This window comes from Olea europaea, chromosome 12 (assembly GCF_002742605.1).
Source record: "Olea europaea var. sylvestris chromosome 12, O_europaea_v1, whole genome shotgun sequence".
Classification (NCBI taxonomy): domain Eukaryota; kingdom Viridiplantae; phylum Streptophyta; class Magnoliopsida; order Lamiales; family Oleaceae; genus Olea; species Olea europaea.
This window is the reverse complement of record NC_036248.1, coordinates 12,780,511-12,794,958: the sequence shown is the minus strand read 5'-3', so window position 1 is coordinate 12,794,958 and position 14,448 is coordinate 12,780,511. Positions and strand designations below refer to the sequence as shown.

The following is a 14,448-nucleotide window of genomic DNA, read 5'->3' as shown; positions in this document are numbered from 1 at the left end:
GTTCTGCCTTCCAATTGAGATTTCCAGCAAACCCACCTTTTCTTTTAGGGATGAAATTTCAGATTCTGCAATATGCAATGAATCATTGCTTCTTTCAAGTTGTTTCATGACTGTTTCAAGAGATTCTGATGCAGTTCTTTCCAAATGCTTTGCTTCGTCCATCTGCACTTCTAACTCCTCCACCCTCGTCTGCCGCTCCTCTAATAAATTACGAGCATAAGATTCAGCAATTTTTGCAGCCTCCAGATCCACATTAAGTTGCTCTAATGTAGCCTCGTTTTGTGACAGTCTCTCTTCATAGCCCCTGGTCTTTTCGAGTTCTAGTCTCTGAAATTCTATCTCCGATTTCAATTCCTCCACCAATTTATTATTTTCATTAGCTTCCATTTCGAGCCTTGAATCAAGGGTTGATTTCAAGCGGATCAACTCTGCAGAAAGAATTTCCACTTTTTCTGCATGAATCTCTGCAATCTTAGTCGCATCATCAGCATGACTAAGAGCCTGGTTTTTGGCATCAGATGTCATGGCCAGCTCCTGCTTCGCCTTTTGCAGCTCCTGAGTGGCAGAGAGCAGAGCAGCTACATCCAAAGCATGCTGGTTTCGCACTGCTATAAGCTCTTCCTGCCAATGGTCTTCCTTCCTCTGAACTGCTTCAATACCTGCCTGTTCCATCTCAACAGTTCGGAACTTTTCAATCTCAGAATCCTCTTCTGCTCGTTTTTGAGCCATCAAAGCCTCCCTGAGCTTCTCATTTGCTTCCTCAGTCAATCTCTGGGCTTCCTTCAGCTCATCAAGTGCTTGTGCTTTTTCTTTCTCAACCAAAACCAACTTCTCCTTGGCCTTCCTAAGATCTTCCTGAGCAAGATTTAATTCTGCCTGAAGTTCTGATGGCTTCAAAATCCGAGTTGTTTTTTTCTGACCAAAAAAGGATCAATAAACAATGCAGATTAAAACATACTAGTATTTCAGAATGTTCAAACAGATGCATGTCATAATTTTTAAGTAAAATAGATTTCATGAAAATTTCACTCCTTAGGTAAAGACCGTCTTTAACACGGATATTATCCTATTGAATCAACAATTGAACACTACACTTGAATTCTTGCTTCTTAAGCACCAAATGCTGGAAAGCATATCCCTGCAATGTGAAAATACATTTCCGAGGTACTAGCTTAAACTTACTTCAGGTGGAGTAGTGAGCCTGGGAGAGCGCCGGTCAAGTGTAGGCTTGGAAGGTACAGATCTAGGAGACCGGTCAACTGAAAGGCGAGAACTTTGCAGTGGAGAGGGTGAATCAACTTCAGATTTAGCAATTCCCCTGCTGGGCTTGTTCACCCTAGGGGTCGCTGGCGATGCTTTTTGGTTGGGAGTGTCAGATAAAGCAGATCTACGAAAATGAGAAAATTGTAACTAGTTTGTGCAAAATCAAAGCCCTTCAACGGACAATGCAAGATCTACAAAAACATCCAATGCACGTATACCGTGACATGAAAATAACAGTTTATGCAATTTCAATTGAAAGTTAGGGATCCCGATATTGAGTGAAATAACATACAAAATCAAGAATTAAGGCATGAAATATAGGAAATTCGAACCCCATAAACAAGAAAATAAACTAAAAACAAAAAAGCCCAAGAACCTGACATGAGATCTCCACTTACTTGGATTTGGTAGACATGGTGGAGAGGAAGTAGAAGCCGAAGCAAGATGAAAGTGGGTTGAATGGGAGAGTCCTGGGTCGCCGCTAAAATGCTGACAACATTTGTTTAGTCCAGTGTACGAGAATGTTGTGTATAAGAGAGTTTTTTCTCGAGATATTCCACTATAGACAGCAGAAGAGAAGTAGAAATGATTCAACGGGAAGAATTTACAGAAAAAATGATTTGGGGGTTGCTTTTCAATTGTCTCTAGACCCTACAGTGAAATTACAGAAGTGGCCCTGTTGGAAGAGTTAATTACAAAAGTTCATAGCCTCCATAAAGAGACGGTGGTAGCTTTTCCAGAGACAGACAAGGAAAGAGCAGTGGATCTAATGCTGGTTTCTTTAAGCTGAAAAGAAGAGATAATATCGGATATACCCCTCATCTTTTTAATAATATCAAATGCATCCCTCCACATTTTAAAAATACTATTGTGATACATAACACATTGACATTAGAGTTTACAGATTTAATACCAATTGATGATATGGCGAGATTCGATTAAATCAAAATCTCACCAACTAATAAAAATAATAAAAAAATTTGCCCACTTTTTTTGTCACCTCATCGATATGTACAACAATCATTTTCCTTTAAAATATCACTAACTTCTCATTATTTCCAGGTTTGAATATCATATATACTCTTTATCGCTTTTGAGTAGATATACCTAAAATGTTCTTGTGAAGAAAATGATGATTTTTCTACTATTAATGACAATTCAATTCCATTTAATAATGAATTAATATAAAAACTTTAGGCAGATATACTAGAGGAAAATCAACCTAAAAAATTTTGGTAATAAATTATTTAAACTTTTTAATTAATTATACTCATCATACATACATAATTTAAATATTAACAAATTTGACATAAAATTCATAAACTAAAATAAGATTTTAAATTTAAACATGTATTTTTACAATTGAAGTAAAATTTAGCCAAACTTATATATGTTAGTTCATTAAAAAAAATTATACACATTAAAATTTATTATTAAATAACGATTTGGTTATGTAATAGGTTACTATGTCAAAATGGTATATTAATGAGTGAAATATTTCTAAACAAAATAAGTAAATTTCTATTATTAAAATTTAATTATATTGTATGTGCTTTATATATAATATGTCAATTTATATATTTATATAGTTTACTTTGAACAACTTAAATTATAATTAATTGTAAAAATTGAAACATTTTTCTTCTCGTCTCATTGTAGGATGAAATATAACTCAAATTGGGAATATTAATAATATTTTTGAAACGTGAGGAAATAACTATGATATCATCAGAAAAGTAAGTGTGTTTCTGATATCATTTCAAGAAAAAAAAAGCATTTAAATGGTCTTTGTGCTTTATTATCTGTCTGGACATTACACACTTTAATCTGCAAAATTTCTGTACCTAGTTTCCTTGCATTATCATATAAAAATGGAGAGTCAAGTCCCAGGGTTTGACAAAAATTAATAATCATTGCCAGGCTTATTAGAGAAATTAAGATTATAAATTATTTGACTCCTCATTATCATATACATGTATGTTGCAGATACAACATTGGTCAAAATGTTACATTTCTTTCCGCAAAAGCGTATTGGTTGATTTCATTGCAATTTTCACATTTTCACACCCAAATCCTAAGTAACCTAACCTTGTTTAAAATTTAGTTTGGCAAAATTATGACACTCGTTAACTAGTTTTAACCACCCAACCTTAAGAGAGTGAGATTCTAAGCTCCCAACCAACATATTTTACGTTTTAAATGTAAACATTTGAATCTCCACGTAATCGAAACCGTCATTTTGAACGTTAAAATATCAAATAAAAATTATATTATAAATATGTTCAAATCCCCACATAAAACCCTTAAGCTATAAGTCACTTGAACATCACATACGATTGATGTAAACCTCAAACCTCTATCTTGAAGATTGATGAGCTAAAACAGTGCTACTTGAAGCATGCAATCCTAATTTTTCCAAAATAAAATCTGTCATTCTCCAACTAATTTAACTTAAAACCAAGGAGGGTGGTACCATGAATTGATGATGAGAAAGCGACAGGAAAACTGATAGGTTAATTGCGGATGTGGCAAGTTGAATGAAATCATTTTATATTAAGTATTTCATTAGGTGAGACTTTTAAGATCTGCTTGTCTGATTCTTCCTTCCATTGCAACCCTCTTGTGCACACCATGAACCCACACCCACCAAACAAGGAAAGAGAGATTTTTCTTTATGATCAAGCTTATTGTAGAAAACAACTTGATTGCAATCACTTGATACATAATACCTGCATTTCAATTTTCATGATATCATTACCTTATGTGTACTAATATTCCAAGCAAATAGGAAAGACCTACAACTTGGCTTGGATGGCATGGCCATATTTCACATGAATGCAGACCTCTTCTACGACGTTTCATTAAGGGCCTGTTTGTTCGAGCTTTTAAAAAGTCAAAAATTGCTTCTGAAACTAAAATGTTGCCCTTAAATATGTTTAAATAATTTTCTAGAAGTGCTTCGTTTGACTAGAAAAGTTGTTACGCCCCTATCTGAATCATTTTGGAAAGTCTACCACCGCATTATACGAGGTGTTCAACATCCATCCGAAGTGGTTCCAAAGTGACGCCGCCACCAACGTTGTTGATCTGCTAATGCACTGGGTACAGAAAGGGCCGTGCTACTGTGGTGGCCCATTTGACTGGCGCCAATTTGGGGCCCCCTATTGGAGACGCCCCCTCCTATAATTTGTCGGGCAAATTAGGCCCACTACTCTGAAAACAAAACAAATTAGATTAGTACCCTAAAATAAAATAAAACCTCACAGAATCGTATTTAATACGTTAATACGATTTCTTCAGCAGCCTGGCAACTTCTTCTTCAATCATCTGCAGCGGCAAATCCTCCATTCCCACACCATTATCAAGGACCTCATCAATGCCGACCATGTGGACGAGGTGTCTATTGTCGACAATGCCACAACTACCGCAGCCATTGTCCTTCAGAACGTTGGCTGGGCCTTCGCTGACGGCCACTTCCAGAAGGGTGATGCAGTTGTCATGCTCCACTGTGCCTTCCAAATCCAGGCAGTCAAGAAGTCTATTGAGGCTTATGTTACTCACGCAGAGGGGTCTGTCATTGTGGTTCACTTGCCGTTTCCTATGAATTCCAATGAAGAAATCATTGTTGAGTTTCGAAAAGGGTTGGCCAGAGGCCAATGGTAAGAAAGTAGGCTAGCCATAATTGATTATATAACATCCATGCCCTGTGATTCTTGCTTGTGAGTTGGTTAAGATTTGTAGAGAAGAAGGTGTGGAGCGCGTGTTTGTAGATGCAGCTCATGCTATTGGTTGTGTTCATGTAGATGTTAAGGAAATTGGGGCTGACATCTGTGTGAGTAATTTGCATAAATGGTTTTTTTGTCCACCTTATGTGGCTTTTTTGTACTGTCATAAATCACATTTATCGCCTGCTTGCACCATCATGTGGTTTCACTTTAAGAGACAGTATATGTGCAATAGATTGAAAAAGGAAATTTAATTGTTTAGCAAAATTGATCTGAGAAGGAAGATAGTTATTGCTTGGAAATGGTAAAGGCGGGGGCTTTTAAAAGACAAATTATAAGATATCTCAAACAAATTGTGTATTTCATGTATCATTGGCTAAAGAATAGTCATTTCGAGTATTTGTCACCTTTTTTGAGTTTGTGTCACTTTTTTTGAAAGTTGTCATTTTTTGAGTGTATGTCACTTTTTTTATTTTTTGTCACTTTTTTTGAATCCGTGTAACTTTTTTTTTTAATTTGTGTCACTTTTTTTTTGTCACTTTTTTTGAATGTGTGTAACTTTTTTTTTTATTTGTGTCACTTTTTTAAATTCATCACTGTTTTTTTTTTTAAAAAAATTGTCGCTTTTCTGAATTTTTGTCACTTTTTTAGAATTTTTGTCATTTTTTTTTAGTGTTTATCACTTTTTTCAATCGTCTTTTAGAAGTTTCTATCACATTTTTTTGTGACAAACGTCACTTTTTAATAAAAATGACATTATATGTATTTTTTCAATAAAAAAGTGATACTAAACTTTTAAAAGTGACATTTTGTCACTCTTTTTTAAAAAAAGTTACACAATTTTTATAAAAAAGTGACATTATGTCACCTTTTAGTTTTACACAGTATTTTTTACTTACAAAAATTTTTTCATATGATTTTTCTAAAAACCTCTAATTTTAAGGGTATTTTTGTAAATTGCCCTAATTTGGCGCCCTGTCACAAGGGCATGTCACGGCCCTATTTGAGTATCAAAATCTGTACTGAAAATATCTTCTTAAATGGTCTTTTTTTAAAGAAGAAAAATAATTGGCCCCCGTTTGTTTCTCATTCTTTTCTCATTAAAATGAAAAATAAAGTCGTTATTCGTCATATCAAACTACCAAATTTGAATTTCTATCTCTTGTGTAGGACCCATAACGACCATATTTTTCATTGTCATTTTTACAAAAAGGGAAACAAACGCCCCCTTAGTATGTGTTTAATTGACTTTATTTTTGATGAAAAATATTATATTTTACTCTGATTTTTTACTTTTGAAATGTTTGATTGGTATTTTTTCCATGGAAATTATTTCCAATTTTTCGGCCATATAACCATATTTTCCTAAAAAGCAAGAAAAACATTTTCTTTAAGGAATGATGGTTTTTTTTTTTTCAGATAACTCTCTTTCTCTCATCTATTCATCACTATTTTTCATCTATCCATCAATAAAAAATGGACAAGTATAATATTTTCTAAGTTAAAAATAAATAAATCAAACACATTTAATTAATAATTTTCATACAAAAAGTTATAAATAATTGAATTGTCTAAAATTTATTTTCTTTTCATGTAAATTTCATACTCACAATTAAATGCACCCTTAATGTACTTATTCCACGAAAATGGATTGTTTATCGTTCTTCCTTCTTCAAATGAATAGAAGTTTATTTTATTTGACAAATATTTCTATTTTCTTCCCTTTTCTTTTAATATTACTCACTTCAAAATAAAACTATAAAAGTTATTTCATTAAAATTTTGTCTTTTTATCTTCTCAACATGTGTCTACAATTTTCATTATTTTTCAGTTAAAGTTTATTTTTTTTCTATTTACTCATTCGTACCGATTCTCTCTCTTCATAATGTGTTGCATCAATACAAGATCCATACCACAACGAATATTCTATGTATTTGCTGATATCAATCTCGTTACAGTACCTGAATTTTTTTTACAGAGGTAGTGACCGACTCTCATAATGACAAGGTCCCCATTTTTTTTAGACATTTTTTATTTATGCGGAATCTACGACATGTGAAAGGATGTCAACCATTCAGCAAAATAACAAAATTCTTGCTGACATACTAATTTATCATCACGTTAAATCATATATGCGTTAAGATAAATAGAACATTTTAACCTTCTAATCTAAATACATTTTCAACCAACAGGCCATGTTTAAAATATGCTCAAGTTATTGCAAGAATTGATTAATTGCGACCACATGCATCGTTCTTGCTTGGTAAAGAAGATTAACCTTCCGATCTTAAGTCATAATATTATCTGATAAATAGTATGTCATTTAAACGTTCGTGATGCTAAAATTATCAATAATACCATTTTGACTTGAATTTCTCTCACGAGATTCAACACGATTGTCACAATTCATCCCCGTATTGTGATGAACAACTCAGCTAAAGCTTAGCAACTTATCTGCAGCATTTACACAAGCACCTTGCGCGCAAGAGGTATTACAAAACCAATTAATTTGCTTGCTAATAGTAATTGCTCCATTCCCTTTCTAGTTCCAGTAGTTTGGTCCATTAAAAAAATATTATCGGTATAGATTCCATTACACCAGCTGGGTAAATCAACGGGGATAATCGTGCTGCTAATGGATTACGCCAATCAAGGAAACTGTCCTATGTGTTCACCAATGACGCCATTATGTTGCTGTTGTTTTTCTACTTCCCCAACGAAATAAGCATCATCTTTACAGTGGAATAACTGAATAAAATGAACACCAAGCTTGACTTGGAGATCATGGGAAATTGTCCCGGTAATGGCTCAATACCTTTGTCAGAATATTGGCGAAGTCGTTTAGGGATGGAAATGATCTCCCAACAACTATTTCTTGGATAAAATTTAACTTATTTAGGCTCTCGTTTGGCGTGGATTAAAATTTAAGTCAAGTCAATCACACATTTAATAAGACTTAGAACTTTTCAACTAATAGTTCATTAACTTTTATGAAAATCTACTAAAAATCTGAATTTTAAAACTAGACCAAACAAGGGTATGTTTGGTGCGGACACGAAAAAAAGGATTGTGTGCTCTTGTTGTCCAAAAAATTCTTGAATATTGTTCTAGTAGAAGATTGAGTTCCTGAAAGAGATGAAGTAGTCATCGAGTGGTATTTAGCTTCGACACTTGAATGAGAAAGGGTTAGTCGCATCTTTGATACCAACTAATACAATTCGCTCCTAAGAAGACACAAAAACAAGTTGTATCAATAGAATTTTGGTTAGCCAACCTCGTCAACAATACCAAAAAGAAAAGAGATCGAGATAACTTTGAAACAAGAAATGAAATCCATAAGAGTGCCTTTGATATAGCGAAGTACACTTTAGTAGCTCACAAGTCTTTCTTAATTGGATTGAACTCTGTATTAACAAGCTGGAATCGTAAAGTGGAAGATACTTATTTAACCCATGTTTGGTTTGAATGAAAATTATATTTATAGTAAATTTTGATAAAAGTGAGTGAAATGTATAATTGAAAAATTGATAAAAGTTGTAAATCACATAAAATGTGTAATTAAAAACGAATTTGTAGAAAATGGGTTTTAAAATATGGGAACCAAACACCGGCTTCGTATGAAAGAATAAATCTAGATGTACATGCTTGTTGATATTAAGGATGACATTCCATCGTATGTGTCAAAATCTGACTAGTGATGTGAAAAGATGTTATAAAAATCAATGGTTTTGATGGTCGCCATATTAAAGGATACCAAACTTAATGTACATGTAACATGTTTCCGTATGAAATTGTTGACATGCTAGGTTGACAACACAAGTTATATTCGACCTAGTAATATTCGACAAGTCTCTTGAATACTTCATTTGTGAAAGAATCAAGCCCGTTGGTAACCTTTTTACTTTCGACGAAATGGTGGTCTTTGAGAGAAAACTCAGTGCCAAGCTCAGAGACAAGTTCTTGAATCATCTGTAAATTATTTCCTGTATCTATTAACATCATCATTGCAAAGTATAAGTAGAATAATGTGTTTACATCAAACAATTTAAAATCAAATATTCATACCTCCACACATAACGGCAAATTTAAATAATGACTTGTTTGTGTAGAACAGATGAAAGTATACCAAATTACATCTTTAAATAGGAAAAAAAAACAAAAAATAAAAATAGACCTCTTTTAATGTGATTTTGACAAGAAAAGGAACGACCAGTTCACAATACTAGACACAACATGGCTATTAGCATCTACAGAGTTAGAAAAAAGATATAAAGACAACACAGGCCTTTTCATATGGAACCAAACACCGGCTTCGTATGAAAGAATAAATCTAGATGTACATGCTTGTTGATATTAAGGATGACATTCCATCGTATGTGTCAAAATCTGACTAGTGATGTGAAAAGATGTTATAAAAATCAATGGTTTTGATGGTCGCCATATTAAAGGATACCAAACTTAATGTACATGTAACATGTTTCCGTATGAAATTGTTGACATGCTAGGTTGACAACACAAGTTATATTCGACCTAGTAATATTCGACAAGTCTCTTGAATACTTCATTTGTGAAAGAATCAAGCCCGTTGGTAACCTTTTTACTTTCGACGAAATGGTGGTCTTTGAGAGAAAACTCAGTGCCAAGCTCAGAGACAAGTTCTTGAATCATCTGTAAATTATTTCCTGTATCTATTAACATCATCATTGCAAAGTATAAGTAGAATAATGTGTTTACATCAAACAATTTAAAATCAAATATTCATACCTCCACACATAACGGCAAATTTAAATAATGACTTGTTTGTGTAGAACAGATGAAAGTATACCAAATTACATCTTTAAATAGAAAAAAAAAAACAAAAAATAAAAATAGACCTCTTTTAATGTGATTTTGACAAGAAAAGGAACGACCAGTTCACAATACTAGACACAACATGGCTATTAGCATCTACAGAGTTAGAAAAAAGATATAAAGACAACACAGGCCTTTTCATATTTAGCCCCCGAAAAGATAAAAAAATGAAGGAAAAAGCATGGACCAAACACATCCAAGTGCAATGTAGAAGCTAGAATACCTTCCTACCGGTCAGACGCAAAATGGGAGATAGATAGCTGCACTATTACTTCTGGTTGCCTGTGCCCTTCTTCTTTAGAAGGCTTCCAAATTTACGAAGCAAAGGTTTCTTCTTCTTCTGACTTGGCTGCTTTGAAGGTGAGGTTCCACCATTGTCATGATTTTCTGTTGACGATAACCCATTGACCGGATCACAATTATCACCACCCTCTGTCTTCGAGTCCAGCTCCTCCTCAAAGGATTCCTGCTCTGGTCCTCCATGAGGAGAGAAGTCTTTTTCTTCAATCTTGCAGCTCTCCCACATCTTAAAATCACCTTCTGCAGAATTATCACTTTCCTTTCCTCTGTTCTCGTTTTCAGTTATTTTTCCATTCGAATTCTCAACATTTGTACAAGTCTGAACGGACATATCATTCAAGACATTATTTAACTCATGGGGCTTCTCCATTACAGGTTGCACACTTTGTTGAGGTTGAAGCTCCATCATGGGCTTCACTTCCCTTGCACCATTCTGTTCAGAAAATTTCACCACTTTCGGGAGCATATCATAATCTTTCTCACAGTCTGTGAGCTCGCCATTATCTTCTGATTGCCTCTTAGCTAAAGCTTCTTCAAGCAACTTAGACAACTCGTCAACCTTCTTTAAAGAAGCAGCTTCTCTGGTTCGAAGCTCCTCATTCTCCTGAAGGATATTCTGCCATTCATTCTCTTTATCCATTAAACTTTCCTTCAGTCTCATGCTCTCCGCCTTTGCTTCGCCCAGGACTTCCTTCAGATAAATCACCTCCATTTCAGCATCCTTGAGTGAATTCTTCAAGTGATCTTCTTCTACCCTTGTTGCAGAAGCTGCTTCTTCTGCTACTTTTATCAAATTAACCAACCTGCTTATTTCTTTTTCTTTAGAAGAGCTATCTTCTTCAGATTTCTTCACACAGTTTATCAAATGAATCTCTTTCTGCTCCCACTCAGCGTTCATATTCTGGTACTCATGCTTTGACTGTTCGACAGAATTAATCAGAACGTCAATCTCTTGTTTTGCACCATTAAGCATGGTCTCGTATTTCTCCTCTGTTGCTCTCACCACCAGCTTCAGATCTTTTATTTGATTTTCATAATTTCCACACTCAACTTCAATAGATAATAGCTTTTCCTTGGCCTCCCTTGCTTCTGAAGAAACTTCATGTAAGGCTGATGTCAAACTTTCCATTGCCTTCTTGCCTTTTTCTTCTTCATCCCTGGAATTTCCCAACTCATTTATAAGTCTTTCTTTCTCTTCCAACAGATATTGTAAACTGTCAGCAGCAAGTTTCTCATTGTTTATGGCCCGAGTTTTCTCCTCTTTTACAGTTTCAAGCTCAGATGTAAGAGATTCAACCTTCTTTGCCATTTCAGAAGCTTCTTCCTTGGCCAGTTGAAGACGAAATTCTGATTCCTCAAGATCACTGTTCTGCCTTCCAATTGAGATTTCCAGCAAACCCACCTTTTCTTTTAGGGATGAAATTTCAGATTCTGCAATATGCAATGAATCATTGCTTCTTTCAAGTTGTTTCATGACTGTTTCAAGAGATTCTGATGCAGTTCTTTCCAAATGCTTTGCTTCGTCCATCTGCACTTCTAACTCCTCCACCCTCGTCTGCCGCTCCTCTAATAAATTACGAGCATAAGATTCAGCAATTTTTGCAGCCTCCAGATCCACATTAAGTTGCTCTAATGTAGCCTCGTTTTGTGACAGTCTCTCTGGAAAAAAAAGCATTTAAATGGTCTTTGTGCTTTATTATCTGTCTGGACATTACATACTTTATCTGCAAAATTTCTGTACCTAGTTTCCTTGCATTATCATATAAAAATGGAGAGTCAAGTCCCAGGGTTTGACAAAAATTAATATTCTATCTCCGATTTCAATTCCTCCACCAATTTATTATTTTCATTAGCTTCCATTTCGAGCCTTGAATCAAGGGTTGATTTCAAGCGGATCAACTCTGCAGAAAGAATTTCCACTTTTTCTGCATGAATCTCTGCAATCTTAGTCGCATCATCAGCATGACTAAGAGCCTGGTTTTTGGCATCAGATGTCATGGCCAGCTCCTGCTTCGCCTTTTGCAGCTCCTGAGTGGCAGAGAGCAGAGCAGCTACATCCAAAGCATGCTGGTTTCGCACTGCTATAAGCTCTTCCTGCCAATGGTCTTCCTTCCTCTGAACTGCTTCAATACCTGCCTGTTCCATCTCAACAGTTCGGAACTTTTCAATCTCAGAATCCTCTTCTGCTCGTTTTTGAGCCATCAAAGCCTCCCTGAGCTTCTCATTTGCTTCCTCAGTCAATCTCTGGGCTTCCTTCAGCTCATCGAGTGCTTGTGCTTTTTCTTTCTCAACCAAAACCAACTTCTCCTTGGCCTTCCTAAGATCTTCCTGAGCAAGATTTAATTCTGCCTGAAGTTCTGATGGCTTCAATATCCGAGTTGTTTTTTTCTGACCAAAAAAGGATCAATAAACAATGCAGATTAAAACATACTAGTATTTCAGAATGTTCAAACAGATGCATGTCATAATTTTTAAGTAAAATAGATTTCACGAAAATTTCACTCCTTAGGTTCTTTAACACGGATATTATCCTATTGAATCAACAATTGAACACTACACTTGAATTCTTGCTTCTTAAGCACCAACTGCTGGAAAGCATATCCCTGCAATGTGAAAATACATTTCCAAGGAACTAGCTTAAACTTACTTCAGGTGGAGTAGTGAGCCTGGGAGAGCGCCGGTCAAGTGTAGGCTTGGAAGGTACAGATCTAGGAGACCGGTCAACTGAAAGGCGAGAACTTTGCAGTGGAGAGGGTGAATCAACTTCAGATTTAGCAATTCCCCTGCTGGGCTTGTTCACCCTAGGGGTCGCTGGCGATGCTTTTTGGTTGGGAGTGTCAGATAAAGCAGATCTACGAAAATGAGAAAATTGTAACTAGTTTGTGCAAAATCAAACGAGGCACAATCTACTTAACCGACCGAAGCGTCCTCGCTCCTGAAGCCGAGGCGCAATACATTCCGAGGTTCTCTGTCAGAAGATCCGTCGTCAATTTCAGAAAGAGATCTATCTGCCCCCAAGGTTTAATTGATTTGACGTTTCCATGAGCCTAGTTAATGTGACGTATCAACTTATTATGCAATTTCAATTGAAAGTTAGGGATCCCGATATTGAGTGAAATAACATACAAAATCAAGAATTAAGGCATGAAATATAGGAAATTCGAACCCCATAAACAAGAAAATAAACTAAAAACAAAAAAGCCCAATAACCTGACATGAGATCTCCACTTACTTGGATTTGGTAGACATGGTGGAGAGAAGTAGAAGCCGAAGCAAGATGAAAGTGGGTTGAATGGGAGAGTCCTGGGTCGCCGCTAAAATGCTGACAACATTTGTTTAGTCCAGTGTACGAGAATGTTGTGTATAAGAGAGTTTTTTCTCGAGATATTCCACTATAGACAGCAGAAGAGAAGTAGAAATGATTCAACGGGAAGAATTTACAGAAAAAATGATTTGGGGGTTGCTTTTCAATTGTCTCTAGACCCTACAGTGAAATTACAGAAGTGGCCCTGTTGGAAGAGTTAATTACAAAAGTTCATAGCCTCCATAAAGAGACGGTGGTAGCTTTTCCAGAGACAGACAAGGAAAGAGCAGTGGATCTAATGCTGGTTTCTTTAAGCTGAAAAGAAGAGATAATATCGGATATACCCCTCATCTTTTTAATAATATCAAATGCATCCCTCCACATTTTAAAAATACTATTGTGATACATAACACATTGACATTAGAGTTTACAGATTTAATACCAATTGATGATATGGCGAGATTCGATTAAATCAAAATCTCACCAACTAATAAAAATAATAAAAAAATTTGCCCACTTTTTTTGTCACCTCATCGATATGTACAACAATCATTTTCCTTTAAAATATCACTAACTTCTCATTATTTCCAGGTTTGAATATCATATATACTCTTTATCGCTTTTGAGTAGATATACCTAAAATGTTCTTGTGAAGAAAATGATGATTTTTCTACTATTAATGACAATTCAATTCCATTTAATAATGAATTAATATAAAAACTTTAGGCAGATATACTAGAGGAAAATCAACCTAAAAAATTTTGGTAATAAATTATTTAAACTTTTTAATTAATTATACTCATCATACATACATAATTTAAATATTAACAAATTTGACATAAAATTCATAAACTAAAATAAGATTTTAAATTTAAACATGTATTTTTACAATTGAAGTAAAATTTAGCCAAACTTATATATGTTAGTTCATTAAAAAAAATTATACACATTAAAATTTATTATTAAATAACGATTTGGTTATGTAATAGGTTACTATGTCAAAAT

At 34.7% G+C, this 14,448-nt stretch overlaps 2 protein-coding genes and 1 pseudogene across 2 annotated transcripts in view; 1 reads left to right on the top strand and 2 right to left on the bottom strand.

Moving 5' to 3' along the window:
- Nucleotides 1–3,448, bottom strand: part of LOC111406623 (WEB family protein At4g27595, chloroplastic-like) — an 11,454-nt gene extending 8,006 nt beyond the window's left edge. Inside the window, exons 1-6 of the mRNA XM_023036012.1 lie at nucleotides 3,408–3,448; nucleotides 1,960–2,049; nucleotides 1,640–1,822; nucleotides 1,183–1,387; nucleotides 959–1,066; nucleotides 37–915 (exon numbers count right to left, since the gene is read on the bottom strand). Coding sequence (XP_022891780.1) covers nucleotides 37–915; nucleotides 959–1,066; nucleotides 1,183–1,387; nucleotides 1,640–1,822; nucleotides 1,960–2,049; nucleotides 3,408–3,448 — 1,506 coding nt within the window. The remainder of the gene's footprint in view (nucleotides 1–36; nucleotides 916–958; nucleotides 1,067–1,182; nucleotides 1,388–1,639; nucleotides 1,823–1,959; nucleotides 2,050–3,407) is intronic.
- A 908-nt stretch (nucleotides 3,449–4,356) lies between these two features.
- On the top strand, nucleotides 4,357–5,242 carry LOC111406622 (L-cysteine desulfhydrase-like). The gene is made up of 3 exons (XM_023036011.1): nucleotides 4,357–4,365; nucleotides 4,564–4,904; nucleotides 5,005–5,242. The coding sequence occupies exons 1-3, from the start codon at nucleotides 4,357–4,359 to the stop codon at nucleotides 5,240–5,242; spliced, it is 588 nt and encodes a 195-aa protein (XP_022891779.1).
- A 4,489-nt stretch (nucleotides 5,243–9,731) lies between these two features.
- On the bottom strand, nucleotides 9,732–13,714 carry LOC111405696 (annotated as a pseudogene).
- Between the last annotated feature and the right edge of the window lie 734 nt (nucleotides 13,715–14,448).

Coding starts and splice junctions, on each gene's coding strand:
- LOC111406622 (XM_023036011.1), top strand. Junction 4,905..5,004: donor ATTGTTGAGTTTCGAAAAGG/GTTGGCCAGAGG, acceptor TAAGATTTGTAG/AGAAGAAGGTGTGGAGCGCG.